Genomic DNA, 20,393 nt, shown 5'->3' on the forward strand with positions numbered 1-20,393 from the left:
GCTTAACTTCTCTAATGGCTTGGCTGTAAAATAAGGATAATTCTACTTGCTCTCTCCATAAGTCCTTGTAGAAATCACATGACAAAAAATATAGCCTAATCAAATCAAAGAATCATTTCTTTATGACTTTCAGTTTTTTCCTCTATAAAATTATACATGTTAAATATATTCTAATAAATTTCTTTCTTGTGATTTCATCCTGTACATTATATTAAGAGTAATGATTGCTGTTACCATTTATTGAGGGAAAAAAAAAATAAACCTTGATCATAATTATGTAGCTACTTGTACCAAACAATCAGGTAAGCACTTTTTAAGCATCTCATTTAATTCCATGGAATAGTTATCTTCTTTTTCTAGAATGTTCTAGATCTTCTAGAACATAAGGCCCAGAGAAGTTAAATAATGCCCAATATGCATTAGCTATAAAGTAGCAAGATCTGTAAAACACATTTCTTTTGGTAATGACCCACTATCTTAAAACCAAGACCTCTTCACATGCCAAATGGCCTTCAGGCAGAGAGCACCTACTGTCATGCATCTACCATTGCTTCTCTTAGCTAACTTCCCATCGTTTCCACCCAGAATGGCAAATGGAAAATATTCCCTTCAAAACATCAGAACTCATGGAATCATAGTCTGTCCTCCCTTTTATATCTCTGGTGGTCATTCTTAGTTTTTTCACTATTCTAGAACCCAGACAGAGTTCATTTAGAATACTCTAAATATGAATATAAAGCAAAAGATAGCTGTCAAAACCATTATTATTTATAATACTGACCATGATATTATATGTATGAAAGTATATATAATTTATTACTTGTAACTTAACACTGTGAGGGCAACCACAAAAATTACACACACACACACACACACACACCAGTAATCTCCACTGTTGACACTTCCTTGTCTACCCAACGTGATATACATGTTGGGCACCAACCACACACACATCCACAATTAATAGCACTCCTGCTCAGCAAATTCAGGGTAAACTCTGCTTTCCCTCCTCCATACTGAGGATCTGAGTTGCCCTTCACCTTCCTAGCTGCTTGCATAGATTAATTCACTAGACACACAATGAGCACTTCCTATGTGTCAGGCCATGATCTAGGTATCGAAGACAGGATGGAAGAAAAGGCAGGCCAGGGCACTGCTTCCACACCCCAAATGGACATTGAGTCCTTTTGCATGAGCACAATACATCAACTGTACATGTGTATTAAGGTGTTTGTTCATTCTAACAGTGACTGAGGATAGCTCTCTCAGAAGCTGCTATTATGCTTTTATTACATTCAAAAGCCATATTGTCTTTTTTAAACAAATTACATGTTCTGACCTTAGTTTTCAATCATTTCCTCACTCCCTAGCATGGAACATGGTTTTACCACAGTTTAAATTCACCTCCTTCAGTGTTCTAATTTTAACTACTTTGTTTTTGCTTTACTAGCTTGAAGCCCATACAGACACCTTGATTTAAGTGCACAAATACATAAATTCAGTTAAAAATTTAGATCACCCTGATGACATACTATGTATCCCAACTCAGTGTACTCTTCTGAACTCTAACATGAATTATCTCTCTCTTTCCCCTTCCTTAGTCCAAAGGTTCACAACAAAATCTGCACACATGCTATTCCTATTTTCTTCAAATTAACTCTGACACATCAATTTATATTTACACTATTACTTGTATAATACTTCTATCATGATTATATTCATGTTCATAAAAATCTGTTTATATTTTATGTTAGATACTGTGATTCAGTCAATATTTTCATGTATAATAATACCTAATGAGACAAGTGCTTTACACTCAATAAATAGTCAAATCAATATATGCTTAATGAATATACAAATAGAAATCATGAAATGCCATCTATGAACAGTAAGTAGTCATATGTATTATGGGAGAATGTTCTCATACTGATCATTCATTACTTAATTCATCAATGAGACAAATATATACATTACTTTGTAGGAATAAATATCTACAGGTAAATGAAGATATAGCAGGAAGAAAGGGAAAGAAAGCTTAAAAGTTCCTTTACATTTACCTTTAATTTCACTTTATAAACATTAAAACAAACACTTAAAATACTGAGAATATAATCAAATCATTTGTCACATTAGGCTACTGCCTAAGTCTTTTTACATTTATCCGTTAATCTGGTCAACCAGCCTTGCATTCCACAAGATGTTATTAGGCGCCTGGGCAGTGCCCTTGCTATGAACAAGGCAGATTCAAAACTAAAGAAATACCTCATGGAAATATTTCATGTGAACTAAAAGATGCTGCTGCATTTAAATATTTACCATGACTTCCTAGTTCAACAACTAAAACATAATTATAGATTAAAGAATTTTTACCATAAAAAAAAACAAGTTTGATTAATCATGCAAAAGTCACACACATAGACTTTGACCAGAAGGCCTCCTACAATCTTCCTTTACTCTTTTCTGGCTCTAGGAGCAGACAAGTTACACTGACACTCAGAGAGTGTGGTTTCATACCATGTATACTATCACATAGAAGGAGCAGCCTTCTTTCATATACATCTCTTCAAGCCCATAAGGCGAGAAATAGAGAGATTCTTGCGGTCTGTAAGTCAAATAAACAGAATATTTTTGTGACTCTGGGATTTTAAAATTCTCTATGGCCTACTTCTTCAACAGACTGGAAAATAGCCCAAGGGAAATATCTTACTAGAAAAAAATACTTGCTTTAATTTTTAATTTTTATTTTTTTTGTATCCTGGGAACAAATTCTATCTCCCCAACCCCCTCCCCCTCTTAGCTCTTTCTCATCAGGAGCTACTTAGTCTTTACCTCTTACTCATACGCACTATCATCCAAACTGTCCACAAAAGGATGAAAGTATATTCTCAGTGACATGACACTTTCCCCTCAACTTTACAACATTCATCTACGACAATATATTTTCAACTGGTGAATTAGCCACCGGGGTTGCCAACACAAATGCAGAGCAAAGGAAGCTGTCCTTTTTAAACGATGGGAAGTCTCACACATCATTCCTAAAGCAGGGTCTTCTCTGAGTCAGCTCTCAGTCCCCAGTACTCTATCACTCACACGCTGTTCAGCACAGTGTATTCATCAAGGCGGGCGGCGCAATTGTTAGCTGGCAGTTTAAATGGGGCCCACTTGTCACAAGAGTGACAGCCTGGGCAATTGTTTGCCCTCTGGGAACAGGTGCAGGCAGGTTCAAATGAAACACATCCAAATACTAAGAGCAAGATTCTTAATCATGTCAATAAAAGGGATGTACTGGTGTCTGGGATTCAGTGGTCACAATATGCCTCGTACGCTTTTGAAGATGAAATGCTGTCTGGCTTTTCAATAGAGTGTTCCAAGGAACCTATCATGCCATTATCATTTTTAATACATGCTACTTGTTTGCTGGATGAAATCTGTAAATCTGATATTCCACACACTAAAAGGCATGTTTTAAAATAACATAAGGTCAGGTTATCAAAACAAAGGCGTGGAAAAGTAAAAGAGCCTGAAGGTGGAGAAAGGAAGATTAATAAACAATGATATTTTATTTCAGCATAATGTCAAAATTTTGATGTAAATACCAAAGATGCAAAGGAGCTCTAAAAAAATAGCTTAATAACGTCATTATTGAAAGAACAAAATTAGATCGTTGGCCAATTTAATTATTGCCTCTTAAACTCCACAGCACTATGGACTAGATTTTACATGTTCTAACAGCTTGCATTACCTATCTATTAAAAATATTCTATATTCTATATCTATTTAATGCAGCAAAGTCTGTACAATTTTTTCAATAATATTCCAGTAATAATCATATTGCATAAACATAATTAGATTTTATGGCCCTAACAAAAGTACCTTAGTGTTCTTGGTGTTAAAAAAAAAAAATCCAGTAATTGCCTAATATTTACAAAAGATGTTTTAGGAAATAACCTCTCTGAGGAATAACAAAGATAACACACAATCCTAGCTTTCATAGGGTAATTAATTTGTGTGTTATTAACTTGTATAATTAACTTGAGCAAAATTTAACACACAAAAAACAATAAATGAAACTGAACTGAATTATAGAGTTTCATAAAATAAAGAGCTCAGTGAAGGCTGCTGAAGTAGAAACGTGTCAGAAGAAGAGAGGGATGAGCTGGAACTGAGGAAAAGGCCTGGGAATAGGCGGGGAAGTCAATCCAGGGAGGAGAAACAGGAGCTTGGGCAAAATTAGAAAATCTCCATTTCTATTCCCTCTGTTTAAAAACAAAACAGCCCAGCTGGGCGTGGCTCAGCGGTTGAGCATCAACCTGGAATCGATTGGGTTGCGGGCTAGGCAGCCGATCAATGACTCTCTCATCATTGATGTTTCTATCTCTCTCTCTCTTTCTCCTTTCCTCTCTCTGAAATCAATAAAGATATATTTAAAAAAAATAAAAAATAAAAAAATAAAACCAAAACAAAACAAACATACAAACAAAAACAGAGGCTAGAGAACAGGATAAGATAAAGAGCTCAAGATAAATGCCTCTAAAATGTTTATTCTTAAGGAAGCATAATCCTTTTAATGGAGGGATTTGCTTTAATTTTAGATAAACGGAGATTTTTCTTATTTGGAGAAACATTATATTGTTTTTTCTCCAAGATTCGGGCTCTAAAGTTGGGTAATGTTTGTGTCTTGGCTCCACCACTTTCTGGCTGTGTGAGTTACTTAATCTTACCATTTCCAAGTTTATTTAGTTGTAAAATAGAGATAAAAAGAAAGAGTACCTGCTTTTGGGGTTGTTTCAGGTAAATCAGATAATTCATGTAAATATTTAGCACAGTGCTTAGCACAAAATAGAGTCTTAATAAATAATTCCTATAGTATTCCTTTCCAAACTTAGGATTCTAGTTGTTTATATGTTAAGCAATATTCAGTGTTATAGTTTACGTATCATTGTCAGTTATTCAGTAATTACATGTCTAAATGATTAAAGTTTTCAAGATCTAAGTACTACCTACACCCTCCGTTTGAACATAAAAAACAAATTATTCTTAGAAAAAATCCACTTGATCCCAAGAAAGCAATATGATTATTTAGCACAAAAATAATCCCAGATGATCATGTATTAAATTCATGCACTGAATCTTTATGAAACCAAGACTTGATAATTTCCCACCATTACTAAAGAAATTAAAAAATTGAGCCCTTTGTATTTTGAACCAGTGATATGTATATGCAAACACAGTTCCAATCCTTTTCCTGGTTCAAGTCACTTGTATAGTTTCTTTAAAATTTGATTCAGGTGACATCGCTTTTCCATAGAATTCTTTAACTTTCTCTATGTCATATAGGACTATATATTTAAATTCAATATTGACATTCACATTGAGAAAAGAACTTACATATTAGGCACACCTAGAAACATAAAATGTAGGTATTAAGAGAATTTACAGAAAAAGCCTAGTTGAAGATTTTACAAAAACTATTTCAATGTCTGACCAACTGTAATAAAAATTGGAGTAAATCTTGTTTACAAGTTTACTGATAGAGAACATCATTCTAAATGTTTACATTATGCTTCAATCTTTGTCAGAAAGTTTAGGATTAAATTTTTAGTTCAAGCACAGTCATGATCTCATCTACAGCTCCCAGTAAAATTATCTTCTTTTCCACTCTAACTTCTGTTCTTTATTTTATCACCTTGTATATGTGTGCATGAAATTTTAGAATAGGTTTGCTTGAATTCTTTCTTGTTTTTTATTAATCCTCACCAAGGATATTTTTCCATTGTTTTTTTTAGAGAGAGAGAAAAGGGGGAGAGACAGAGGGAGAGAAACGTCGATGTGAGAGATACACATTGATTGGTTGCCTCCTGCACTTGCCCTCAACCAGGGCTGGGGATCAAACCTGCAACCCAGGTATGTGCCCTTGACTGGAATCGAATCTGGGCTAACGCTCTAACCACTGAACCCAAACAGCTAGGATGTGAATTCTGTCTTGAAGAGAGAAGAACTATAAATATTTGCTCAGATGATTACTTGATTACTTAATTTACTCTTATTTTATCCTAATATAGTCCTTAAATTAAAAAATTTGAGATTTCATACAGAAAACATTTTGAGAGGTGAAAAGATGGGGAAAATGAAGTGTAATCCCAAAAGTCACCATAATGTGACCTCATTCTGTAGTCTAAAGTAAATGGGTCCCTTCTCTGATTGGTCATTATTTTGGTGAATTAAAGTCTTTAAAAGGGTCTTAAAATTTTAAGATATATGTCAGATGATGAGGGTTTCTCTCTCTAACAGAAAATATCTGTTTACACTATGACCATTCAAAGTTATTTTAGGCCTGATGATTATGAGGAGGCCACCTTTCCAAGAGAGATAATCCTTTCATGAAACTAATATTCCAGCATCGTGTGTTCAAGGTAAGCTGAGAAAAAACATGACTGACCCTAAGACGGGAATCTTCAACTTTTCCTTTAATTGAGGTGAAGCTACTTTTCATTCTTATCAAAGCCACAAAATGATATGTGGGGGTACAGGTGTGGTAGGGGGGTGTGTGTACGTGTGTGTACATGTGTGTGTGTGGTGTAAATTACTTAAAAAATAATAATTTTCTAAGTAAACAGATGTGTCACTACAAATTTCACCTGACATCCTGCTGAAAAGAAAATTTAGCAAACTAAGGCAAGAGGAAGGGTGAAAGAGTGGCTCCACAATTTGGATGTCTGCAGAAGGCCGGCTGATCGGCCTCCTCTGGCTCCGGCAGCACGCGCCCAGCATCCCCTTAACAGAAGGCTCTCTCAGTAAAGCCCGGGAAAGCGAGGTCGTAGGCGCTGGTGAGGCAGCCCACGTCCTGCGACGGGATAAAGGACTTGCCTTGTGTGTCGTCCTCCAGCTCACTCTCAGAGCACCCCTCGCCCTGGCCGTTCCCACCGCCACCAGCACCCGGCGCCTGCTGCGATGACGCTTCGCTCTTCTCTCCAGGGCCTACGTGATCTTTGTCATCGTCCGAGGGTGACTGTGCCATTTCATCCGATCGGCCATCAGCCCGTCCTTCTTTATTAGCTCTCTCATCTCGCTTCTCCTCGTCTGCTTCAAAATCTTCTTCATACTCTGAGAAAAGAAAGTCTCCCCTCTGAGAACGAAAGCAGCATCCCTAACGCTTAACCCATTTCGCTCGCATGAGGGCTTGGACTCAATGATCCTCTTTTCTCGGGGCCTTTCTTCGCTCCCCTGTCACGCGATTAGGGGACGTGGAAAACTAACGGTGAGCGATCAGAGACTGTGGTCAGTCACACACAGAAGGGCACAAAAGACGTGAGGCTCCAAATGACGAGCCTGCAACCTAAGAGGAGTTCATTTACAAGAGGACGTCAGCATCCAACAGCAGCCAAAGTGGACAAGAGGAGGACTTCACAGAAAACAATGAATTAGAAATAAATTAAAAATGAAGAGAACAGGATCATAATAATGGAAGTTAATTCGGAGATCCAGTGAGGTCATCTTTCATATGAAAAATGTTCAAAATATTTGGATATCAAGTTAATGAATCGTGAAGTGGAAAAATTTAATTAATCAAGTCCGAAGGCCCTGAGAAGTAACACTGTGAAAAACCCATTCTTTGAGAACCAAAGGGACATCAAGAAAAGGCATTATAAAGGATTCTATACCTAGGCCAGGGCTGCAATCATATGCGTTATTCATCCCTACAATCAATAAAATAATTATATTTCAAGGGTAAAAATTTGTATAAAATAAAACATTACTGTCACAGCCACTAATTTGCTTCATTCCCTGCAGAGGTGCAACAAATCCGTAGCAGAAAAAGAAAATTGTCACATCATATAAACTCCAGCTGTCCCCTGTGGTTATAAATGTTCACCTTTCATATTTAATTGTTCCCCTTTTTCTTTCAATAAAGACTAACAATCTTGAAGTGACAACATGCCAAGGATAAAGAGCACAAGGATTTCATGCAGAACCAATTAAGCAAATAAACAATTATCTCGAAAATGAAAATTACAGAGAAAATAAAGGTTTCCCTATTTTGTGTGTTTTAGTTATTAGCTATTCTAGTTTCTTTTCCAGTGGTGGGGGTCTCTTGGGTAATTACTTGAGAGCTATCCACCCTGCCCAATGAAAGAAACTTAATTTAGAAATGCATGTCGTATGTGTATGAAGAAAACTCTGTTAATGAAGAGAATGTATGAGGGAGATGTAGGAGGAAAAGTGAAATCAGAAACTTAAATAAAGGCAAAGAGAATGTATCACAGGGTTGTTTTTGTGAAAGAGATTTAATATGAAGAACAATAAATGAAAATTATTATCAGCAAAACAGAATTATACCTAAGCAACAACATGAAGAATTTGGTTTATGTTGCATGAAGCAAACAAGAAATATAATAAAAACTAATAAATCTTTTGATTTAAATTTTCAGGCCAAGTAACAGGATAATTCTTCAATTGGCCCAGTTAGCTATCAACCAATAAGCCTTTATATGGAAGAAGATAAAAGATATTACAATAATGCAACCCTTACCACCAAGGAAATCTCTACTTTTTGTTGAGGGAATAAGACATATTTACAGAAGAGATACTGTACTAACAGTAGTTTGTATACATGGTCCTCAGTAATGTTTGCTTCAACATTACTGGTCTCAATTGCAATGGATTTTTATATAGACTTGATTAATTACATGAAATAGAGTAAAATGAGTGGGATGGAATCAAGGGAGAGTGAAAAGTCATTTGGAGATTGTGGAAAACTTTGTAAAAGAAGGAGTTTAGGCTAAGCCTCAGAATACACACACAGAGAAACACACATATATCACTTTACAGATATGTGCTCCTGGTCCCAGGATAAGCAAGGTGCCAGACAGAACACAAATGAATTGTGTAATTTCACCAATAGTACTAGATAGAACCAATTTCATCAATGGGGAAATATGGGGGTTTTGGAATTAGGCCGTCATGTGTCCAAGTCCCAGTTTAAACACTCACTAGCTGTGTAACTTGGGCAATCTGCCCCACAAAGCTATTTATTAAAAGCAATAAACCCTGGAACATGCTTAGTACAGTGCCATAACTAGTAGATGCCTAATCCATATTAGGCATTAGCAGTAACAGTGACCGTGATTCTCGGTGGAGGGAATTGGTCGTAGAACAAGAGAAATCACCCTCAGTATGTGCTCTATACACTTTAATGGAAGCACCTGATTAAAATCAGAGACATACAAGTGTCCACAATTAGAACACAATTACAGTTATGTTATTGAAGCAGAACATAAAATTGAAGGAACATGTAATGAATCACAAGAATGGTTCCTGCATCCTCTTTTGCAGAAGCTTCCGTGTTTTCCCCCGAAGTATGACATTTAAGGCTGCCCTAGTTTAATTTTACCCAGCACCATCATCACATCTAAATATTAGCCTTCCATTAGCCACCGAGCACTCTATTAGCATTACAGCTCAAAGCATGCCTCCTTTATGTTATCTACTCCCGTGTTTTCAATATGAATGAACTCCTGGCCTGCTTTCTGGATTCCTTTTCATGATTTCTTTTTCTCCGCCATCTCATCTTCCTTCTTCCTGAGAATTTAATTAGCTTGTTGTTTACCATCCTCACTAATGAGGAAGCGAGTCAACACGAGGTCAACATCAATCCAGCTGCAGCCCTCCCTCCCTGACCTCCACTCAAGCTTCTTGCTGCCCTTCCCATCAGCAACTGTTCTGCAGAGAGCTAAGCCTCTGCTGCTGCTGTTTATTTCTTTTCTTTCTTTTTTTTTAATGGAAATGGGCAATTAAAATCCATTAACTAGCCAACACAGAAGAAAGATCTTGGAAAAGCTGTATTATAGGCATAAAGTATGCTACTCATAGCACTGGCCATGTTGGTTTAAGTGAAAATAAATGAAGAAAATGAAAAGCCTCCATTGAACACGGCTTTAATATACCTACATGTCTTGAGAGTTAAAACCACAAGGCATCCCATTTGTTAATCTCTCTGCCATTGCTGTTGCTATAGATATTTCTAAATTCTCAGTCTGAGATAATAATAAAGACTAGAAGGGATCATGAGACAGAGAGGTAACTAGGTTAAAGTGTTATAAGGGAAATCTCTCTGAAGAGAGTTATTTCAGGAATAAACAAACATAGAATCCAGTGCTCCAGAGGCTCTGTGATTACTCTTGGATTACTGAAAGCGTTGGGCAGCAACAAGATGGGGTGAGGAAGATGATGCCAAGGATGTGCCTTTCCTGATGCCAGCCCTTTCACAGGCCCTCCCAGCCCACGGCTATTGCTCCTCTAATCCAGGCTTTGTCTTCTGGGTGTCCACTCAAGCAACTCCATTTCTGATTTTTTGGATGTATCACCCACAACCAGGTAATGTCAAGGATAGCTTGTACAGAATAGGAGGTTGGGTAGGGTTTGAAAGTCTGGGCTTTGGAATTAGACAAGCCTGGGTGCTGAAGAGTAGCAGAGTATGCTGCCCAAAATACACAATTTTGGCATAAGGATTCTCTTGAGCTGAAGGCAACTGGGAAATAGTAGATACAAGAGAAACTCTCTGCCCTCCCCCTATTTGCCTAAAAGCAGGAGATAAATTTGTGAAGGGGTCTGTCTCCCTTCCCTCTCTAGCAGGAAGTATGGAAGTTAATCATAGGAGACAACGTCTAGACCTTTATTATCACAGATATGCCCCAGAGGAGTCAACATAACAAACCTTGGTAAAACTAGCCCTTACCAGTCATTAGTTCCCCATATAATTGCCTTCTCACAATCTGCTGCCCCTAGAAGCTCAAAGTCCTTTTCCTTTGTCTTGTCACTTTGCTAAAAATACATTGTTCTTTGATTAACACGCCATATAAACTCCAGGTCTAAGCAGACCTGAGTGTCTCAGCCCTGAGCGCTCCCAGGGCATTTGTGATGTGCACGCTAACACACTTCTGCTTGCTTTTCCCTTGCTAATCTCCTCTGTCAGTCTCATTTATAAGGACCCGGCCAATGAATCTAAGACGGGTAGAGGGAAAACAGTTTTTCCTCTCCTACAGTTTGAATCCCAGTTCTGCTTTTTCTCTGTATGTCTGTGCCTCAGTTTCCCAACTTTTAAATGGAGGAGGTAATAATATCTACCACATGGAATAGTGAGGGTAAAATGACATCGCGTGTGCAAAGTGCCTGGCTCAGTGCTCACTGCCTGGCCCTTCTACTGTTGTTATTGCCACTACTATAGTTATGGGGGGGGGGGGGGGAGAATAGGGAAGGAAGGGGAGCGGACGGGAGGAGAGGAGCAGTGAGGAGAGGGGAGGAGAGAGGAGAGTAAGAAAACAGAACGGTGGACAGGTAGGCTCTAGGACCCCATGTCAACGGTTTCTAGTTATGGAATATTCTACCTCTGTACAATCATACAAATTGTGCCTACCTGATGCCAAAGCACCGATATCACCAAAGCAAGTATATTCAAACACTAAAAACAGGCAACATTCTATTTGGTCAGAATGGTCTCTCTCTGCAGAAGTGAATAGAGCCTCTGGCTCATACACACCACACAGGCCTCAGGCCCCCTTCCCCTACCCCCCCCCCAACCCCTCCACCCCCTGGAGTTAGGCCTGCCCTCCTCCAAGGCGGGCGGCACAGGGCTCCACGCAAAGCAGCGGGGGAAGGTGGCCAGGGGTCCTCACGTGCAACAGAATTACCTAAACGCCGTAACTGCGCAACAACGCTTAGTGGATAGTTTTGCAAATTTTGATGATCACCTTTTAAAGACTTAAGCAGAAGAGCAACAGCAGTAACAGCAAAAGAGCCCCCGTGGCCGTCGCCTTACCGTACTGAAGGATGTCTTCCCGGCCGTCCTCCCAGGCCTGCTGCTTCCCTTTACGTTCCATCTCTTCCACAGCCGTTCTCACTTCTTCCACCCCTGTCCCTTCTTCCTCGGCTGAAAAAAAGACTGAAGCAGAGGTTTTGCTCCCCTCCATCCTGTTCCTTCTTGGTATCACGTATGCTCTATCCTTCTTTAGTTTCCCCTCACCTTTTTTCAGTTCCTCTCTTTTCTCAACACTTTTTTGTTTCCGAAGTTTTGGTGAAGTTGGTTTTTTGTCAAGGCCCATTGCAATAATGCACCTAGGAGAAAAATTGACATGCGGTGTTCATTAACATTTATATACAGCACAGTGGAACCGCAAAGCTTTTTAAATAATTTTCTCTTATTCTTGTAAGAAGTGTTGTAAGAAGTATTTTATTAAAGTACATAAATAACTAAAATTAAACTCTTTTCTTTTTATTAATACTAAAATCTTATAATGAGCACAACAAATTCTTAATAGTTTTACACACAATAAGAAGAAAATAACCACTAAGAACTTTAGTCCCAAACTAAAATTAGTGCCTTAAAGCAAATTTTTTGCCTTATAACAGAGTCCAATATATATAGTATATATATCATTCAAACCCTTAAATGAGAATTATGTGATAAAAGAACATCCAGGTTTGCAAACACAGGGAAGCTGAGATAAAAATATTCAGAAAAAGAAAGATGCCATTCAGTCCATGATAATTTATTATTCCAACACAACAACAAAAGACTTACATGCCAGGTGGACTCTAAATAAGCATGATTGATTTTTAAAGAAACATATACAGTCACATGTTGTTGTGCCCTTTAAACAAACACCTCAGGAACCTTCATGCTTATTTTAATAGAACTGTCATTATTGCTCTTAGAATGGCCTTTTGAAACCTGTACCACAATCTTTGGTGACCTTTACTGGATATAAGCTTTGTTCTTGAAAGAAGGCAATAATGTGCAGAGGTCATAAAGTCATTCAAAGTCAAATCTGGTGAGCCAAGCAGATAATATGCATGTATTAAGACATTTAAAAAAATTTTTTTAGTCAGTTACAACAAGTCACATGAATAAATTCTTCCATACTTTTTTCCTATCTCTCAAGTTAATATCAAAATCAGGATTCTCATAATGATAATATATACATTAATAAAATGATTATAATAATAAGATTGCAGTGCACTCCCTCTGTGCAAGCTCTTCTTTTTGTACCCTATGTATGCATTGTTTTACCAGGTTTATTACACCACAGAACAATAAATTAAACTATCATCACTACTTTTCAGTGAGGAATCTGAGGCTTAAAGGGTTCCATGACATGCCCAAGCTTACCCAGCAGGTTAGTGATGGAGCTGGATTCCAGCTCAGGACTATTAAACTCCATGACTTCACAGTGAAGTACAAAAATATTGCTAGGTTACAAGTATAGTCCTCTCAGAGGACTAGCTACACAGACAAATATTATGCTACTGGGTTTACCACCAGGGAAAGTATTCACACTCCCTACCCCAAATTAACAGAATTTGGAGAAGTTGTCAATAAGCTCTAGAGGCCATCCCTGACCTGGAAAAGGTGCTTGGCTCTTCTCAGTCTCCACACTCCTTCTCTAGAAATATACACATCCCCTTCTCTACAGGTTACACAATTATCAGGAAACTAAATCAAATAGAGTGGGCAGGTAAAAAAGAGATCAGAATACAATCAAGACTTGTCAGTCCTGGAAGAATAGAAATAATATGTAAGATTTGAAAATTGCCTCAATGTGAATCAAATCCAATGGCAATTTCTTAAACTCAAGATTCACTGAATTTCAGCCATCTCTGGTCTAGAAGTAGCATAGGAATGAATTCTCCCAACAAGCAAATATGACAACTTAGTTATGTCACTTTTGAATATCTCCTCATGAAATAAAACTAAAAGGACCTGCACTCAAAGTAACGATCAGGCTGTAAAAATGAGATAATAAGGATACACTTACCTCACCCATATCAAGCATGACAAATACCGACTTCAAGGATGAAGTCAGGTATTGCTTTACTTAAAATAAAAGTATCATGAATCTTCACAGAATATGATTACCTGCACTGCCTTCTGTTCACACTGCTCTTCCCTTACCCATGGCAACACCAAATCCATTGATTTGGAGCCTCTGCTATGCTGTTACTTTAAGTTTATGTTGTGACTGTGTGGATGCTTTGATGCCTCCCTACTGCATGCACAGACTTTTTATTGCCCATCTGCTTAAGGGAATTGGACAAACAAAGTGAGTAACATCTGTGCTTTCCTCATCACTGACTACCTGGTTGACTTCTGAGTATAATTTGAGGTGTTGATTACTAAACTCAAAGCTGTCTGCATTCTACTCAGTTAGGAATCCTTCTTCCTGTGTTTCACTCTAGTAACTGAAACTACCATGTCTTTTTGAACAGTTCCCATGGTTGTGGGATATATAACAACTGTTTTAACCTCTACACTTTGGAAGTGTCCACTGCTGAGCTTTTCTTGTTTTCTGAGAACCTTAAGTAGGTAATTCCTAATCATTTTTAGTACTGGAATTCCCTACTATTTTATTTTATCATAATAAAAGTTCCAGGAACCACTGTTTTTAAAATGAATAAATTAATTTCATTTTTAACAAATTGGAAGAATAAGAAAAAATAACTAAAAGCATTATTGTGGATGTGACAATAAAAAAACAAAGGTTATACAATATTATAGGTGATATCGTTCTCCTCAGGGGTAGTTCTCAGCTTTCACTGGAGTTCTGCAGTGTTGGTATCAGAGCAGTGTGAAGGAAAGCAGCGCCAAACAGGCCAGGTTCCGGCACTCACCCACTCGTCTCTGCCCCACCTGGATCAGTCTGTCTCAGCTTTTACCTGGTCTACAGCAGGGAGACATCAAGTGACACCACACTGTTCTACTTTGGACATTCACAGATTTTACTTGAAACGATTATGAAGCTAACAAAAAACTAAAAATGGGTGAAGGCAGTCAAGAGGTTAAAATACTTTTTAAGTTTTAAAAAAATAAAAATTAAATTAAAAAATAAAACCAATGTCTTATAAGAAGTGTGTCTTTTAGTTAAGGGTAATAAATCTTGCTCTAATTACACAACTGTTTTGCCATTATTATTTGAAAACATCAAAGAAAGAAGCTAGCAGGGACTAAGTGAAACCATGTAAAGAAATGCCTAAAGGCTAGTAAGTGTCAAATAGGAGAGTAGATGGCATCAATCAGGTTTTGGAATTGATTATTAAGCCTCCACTGAAAGTGATTAGGACCAAACATTGGCAGCTTGGATTTACACAGCAAGTCCCAAAGAATGCACATGGATGATTGTATATAAGCCCATTCGCTTTCCTGAGAGTTAAAGAGTCATTCATTAAATGGCTGGCCCAAAAATACGGAGGAAGAATATTTGAGTTGAAACATAAAAACAACTTCTGGTGGGTCCGAAGTACACCTGAGCAATCCTATTATCCTGCCATTCGCTCTCCCACTTGCTGGATGAATTTTCACACCTCCTCTCTCTCTCCTAAACTTTCTAAATCCCTCCTCCCCCAGACTTAACTGCATTGATAAATTCTTGTTTGACTGAAAAAATAAAAGCAATCAGCAGAGACCTCCCAGGTTGTCCAAACGCATCCACCAACTTACATCTCTCTCTACTCTACAAGCCATCTCTCCACCTGCTAGTACAATGCTTCTCCTCTAAGGCTAGCTCTTCCACTTGAGCCCTGGGTGCCATCTCTAGTCCACTCCGGCACCTTGCTTCAGCACCTTCTCCCTCTATGTCATGCTTGATCAATTTTATTTTTCTCCAGAGTAACAATTTTTACTTCTCCAGAGTATCAATCCTATCTATCAGCATACAGCCATATTATACTACCTTCCACCTTAAAAAATAAAAAAGCCCTTTCTGACCCCAACATTCTCCTCCTGACTGCTACTCAGTTTCCTTCTTTTATAGCAAAACTTTTTATAAAACTAATTATCTATATCCTCTGGCCTTAGCTCTTTTCCAATTATGCCTTAAACCCACACCAATCAAACTTGCATTCCTACTCTTCACTATAGTTTGTCCCAAGGTCAACAATAACCAACACTTTACCAAGTCATGCTCAATCCTCAGTTCTTCATTTACTTCACCTATCGCACATTCAGTGCTGTTAGTCATGCCTTTCTCTTCAAACCTTTTGTTCATTTTCAGGACACCACTCTCTCTAAGTTCCTCTCTAATCACTGGCTTTCTTTCTTAGGCCTTTTGCTGATTCCTCTTTATGTCTCTCATTTTTGAACTGGAGTGGGCAGGCGTCGTCCCTATTTGCATTCAATTCTTAAGCGATCTCAACTCATCATATGATTTGAATGTCATCTATATGCAAACCATTCTCACATTTGTATTTCCAACTTGGACCTCATTTTGGAACTTATAGATGTCTTAAACTTAATTTGCCCAAAACCAAAGTCCCTTCATTCCACTTTCAAACCTGTTTTTTCCAGTCTTCTCAATCACAGTAGAGTTAACTGGACATCTTTCCAGTTGTTCAAGCCAAAAACTTTCCAATCATCTTTGGCTTTGCTCTTTATCTCATGTCCTATATCCAATTCATCAAAAAATTCTGTAAACTCCATCTTCAAAATATGTCTAGAACCCAATCAATTCTCTGTCTACCATCTTCTCTCCTCTGGATTAAAGTAGTTTCCACCCTTTCACCAGCCTTCCTGATTTATTTTTGCCATAGGAGCTACTGTCAAATATAACAGGTCATTGCCCAAAACTTACCAAGGAGTCTTTGCATGTCTCTCAGAATAAAAGTGAAAGTCCCTGCTATGACCTTCGGACTCCACATGACTTGGCCCCACTGGCTCTCTGACCTCTTCTTCTATCATTGCTCCATTCCTTACTTTTGCTCTGGCCACACTAGCTCTGGCACGAAAGCATGCTCCTGCCTCACACCCTTTGTATATGCTTTTCCTCTACCTGAAAAACTCTGAAGGAGGAAACATTTTTTCTATTTTCTGCTCAAAAGATATCTTATCAGAGACTGATAAGATATCAGACTACCAGATATTAAAAAATCCCACCCTCTGGCCTTTGTCCCCCCCCTCACTACCTATATCTATCTCCTTCACCCTGTTTTGTGTTCCTCATGCATATTACCATCTGATATATATAGACTGTTTGATTGGAATTTTATTTTCCCTTCCCCCATTAGAATGGGCTCCATGGGGGGGAGGAACTCTGGTTCACTGCTATATTCTCACTTGACCTTATATTCAATTCTCCGTGAGTACTTTCAGAAAAAATTAAAGAAGGTTTTCAAGCAAGTGCCCCAATTTCAAACAGAATATTCAATATGGAAGTTGATAAACAACAATCAAAACTGACCTTTTCTCATGCATTTTGTGAGATTAAAACTAGGGCCATGAGAATGATATTTGGGCCACACCATAATGCAGTCACAGCTTTGAAATGAATAACCTATAACACTCAACCTGATAAGCCAGGTGCTTGCACATGCTCTGCGGCACAGCCCAAAACCAGCTATTAAAAGGAATGAGAAAAAGAAAGAAAAGGGAAAAAAATAACATTTTGTTTTTGGAAAACATTTGTTTCCATACTTGTAGCAAGGAGATGATCTTTCCACACACACAAACCCGAAGTAGCCTCCTTTGCCTCCAAGTCTGGAACCTTTCCGATGCTTATATTCACAGCAGGAGCTCAACCTGTTCACCTGCATCCCATTCAGGAAAAAGGTGAGGCTGAAGGGGAAACCATGGTGCCTCTTGGAAATAAACTGAAAGGTCTCTGTAATTAAAAAGGAAATAAATTAGTGAAAGCAACTGACTTTGGACTAATGTGTTCTACATCACATTTTTCTACTAGGTAAGTACAACATTGTGGTCTAGATCACTTTTTAACTTGGAGACAATTTTTTAATCATGAAAAAAATGTTCTATTATTTTGTTTATTAAAAAATACTCCAAGCCTTTATAAAACTCTTTGCTTTGTAAAAAAAAATAATAATGCGTATCATTGTATGAGCACTTACTATGGCCAGGCTTTATGCCTGATTATCTTGGGTGTGTTATTTCTTAACAAACACATGAGGCAGGAATAGTATTATCACTAGTTTCTGGATGCAGAAATTAAGGCTTAGAGAAGTTCATCAATTTACCCAAAATCATACAGTAAGTGGGAAAGTCAGTATTTGAATCTAAACATCTCTCTCGATTCCATGTCTCTATCTTGCTATGTTATCTACTGCAAAAGTACATGACAGAGGGCTAGTGTGAGCTCGGTAATGCTTTTAAATAAATATGTATTTTTAGTTGGGACTTGAAACATCCTAATTCATACATGAATGAGGCAGACTTATTCTATCTCCAATCCATTCTCAATTTTATCTGAATTGAGACCACTTTTTGCTCCCCCACCCACCCAAAAGTCCCACCAATAAATTAAGAACCACTGCTTGCAATTAATAGGTTTTAATTATTCCAAGTCTTTATCAAGCTCTTTGAAAAGGTCTCACCCTAGATTTACCAAACTCTACGTCTATGAAACCATATTCTACACAGTGACTCACAAACTTGCTACCCTTTACACTTATAATGAGATTTCCTACAAAAGAAGCCTCCCTGGATCCTCCACATTTACCAAAAATAGAGTTAATAATTTTTGCCTCTCTGCTATGTACACATTTCCTATTGTTGTACTTATTGCATTATATTTAAATACGCCTACACCAGCAGTTCTCAAACTTTAGCATGCATCAGAATCACCTGGAGGGCTTATTAGAACACAGGTTTTCTGGGCCTCACCCCACAGTTTCTGATTCAGTAGGGCTCAAGAATTTGCATTTCTATCAGTTTGCCAGGTAATGCTTATGCTGTTGGTCCAGAGATCCCACTTTGAGACCCTGATCTAGATGTTTGCTGCCCTACATGTTTGTGAAATCCAGGACAGCTGAAATTGGTCAAACTCTTCTTCATTTCCCCAGATCCCAGGACTTATGGCATAGGAGGCCCCCAATAAATAATTAGTGAATTCTTATTTTAACCTATTTCTCTCACAGTCACCTAGAAATATTAAGTTTATACCATATTATGTCTGCAAAAAGTAATTTGAATCAGATGCTAAATAAGTCTACAAATGAATAGACCTATTGAGAGGGTAATTCTGTTATTTATACCTTAGTATTTATAATGTGAAATTAAACAAACTAGGAAAGAAAACACTGAAAGGATAACGTCTAGGGAAACTAAGATGCAACAGATTTTAAAATTCAATAGTCTTTATGATATATGGGCTCCTTAGTGGTGACTAAAAAGCTTTCATCACAGAAACCTGAACGGGGCATTCATGTGATATGATCCATTCAGCTGCAGCCTCACCCCCGAGGCCTCACCCAGCCGAGGAAGAGAGAGCACCGAGGGAAAGGCTGAGAATGGGCTCAGGACGTCAGCTTCCAGGTGTGGCTGCTCTTCCACTTGGTACTCATGTGACCCGAGAGTGGATCTACCTATTAGTTTCCTTTCTTTCTTTTTTCTTTTTTCAAACTGTTGAACAAGAATTGACATCCTCCGCCTTTATTCCCTTGTTAATTATTTTATAGTTTTGTATTTTAAATTCTAGCATCACTTCCCAACCCTGACTTGATGGTTTCTACATGGAGTAGTGGCAAGAAGATAGGCTAGAGATTTGCATTTCTGAATTCTCATCTGTGAAATGGAGATGGCAGGAGGAGTGGGTGAGGGAGTGAGGCGGAGGGGGTGACCCAGACTACCCACTTCGCAGAGTAGTCTTAAAGATTATATAAGGTACAGTATTGGAAAGCGTTCTGTAATATTTATAAAATGTAGTTATTCATTGTTGACTGACAATGGGTAGCATTATCATAGGCACGATGGAGAAACAAAAATACTAAAAAAAGTCAAATTTGGTCTCCTCCTTCAAGAAGTCATGATTTAGCAGGAGAAACAAAATGAACATACCAGACTTCTGGAGTGAGGTCACCAAACTCTCTCCCTTTAAAATGGTGTCTCTGAAAATGGACCAAAGGCTTAAAATAAACTGAGCAACAGTTATTCATGAAAATTTACTGAACTTTCGGTAAGAACAGTGGAAATCTGAGGCATCCTTGCCTGAGGCTGCTCCCATCCCACTCACCTGCCACTGTTTCATCACTGTAGTTCTAATAGGGTCGGGCGGGCCATAAATAATCAGCAGCTTCACTGCCAGTGGGGCTGACTTGATTTGGAACAGAAGACAGAATAACCCTGGCCAGTGGGAGTACCACTAATAAGTAGCAATCTGGGAGGCAAGCTAACATAGAAGGCCAGAGGTTTCGCTAGCCTGAAACTGTAGTTCTAATTAGGGCAAGCAACAGGCCAGTGGACTAGCAGGAAACTTAGCCAGGAGATGCAGGTAATAAGGCAATCATAGATGCATTTGTAGGGGAGCAAAATTTGCCACCCCACGATGTGTCTCTGTGGCATAAGGATTATTTTAGGCTGATTATTTTTAGGAAATAAGACTCAGAGAGAACCATTG

General features: G+C 38.2%; 1 protein-coding gene across 1 annotated transcript in view; it reads right to left on the minus strand.

Moving 5' to 3' along the window:
- The window catches only part of ERICH3 (glutamate rich 3), an 82,238-nt gene that overhangs the window by 22,027 nt on the left and 39,818 nt on the right, over positions 1-20,393 (minus strand). Inside the window, exons 9-11 of the mRNA XM_087820716.1 lie at positions 17,459-17,645; positions 11,816-12,111; positions 6,868-7,104 (exon numbers count right to left, since the gene is read on the minus strand). Coding sequence (XP_087676842.1) covers positions 6,868-7,104; positions 11,816-12,111; positions 17,459-17,645 — 720 coding nt within the window. The remainder of the gene's footprint in view (positions 1-6,867; positions 7,105-11,815; positions 12,112-17,458; positions 17,646-20,393) is intronic.

The sequence above is a fragment of the Miniopterus natalensis genome, chromosome 9, assembly GCF_054644295.1.
Source record: "Miniopterus natalensis isolate mMinNat1 chromosome 9, mMinNat1.hap1, whole genome shotgun sequence".
Classification (NCBI taxonomy): Eukaryota; Metazoa; Chordata; class Mammalia; order Chiroptera; family Miniopteridae; genus Miniopterus; species Miniopterus natalensis.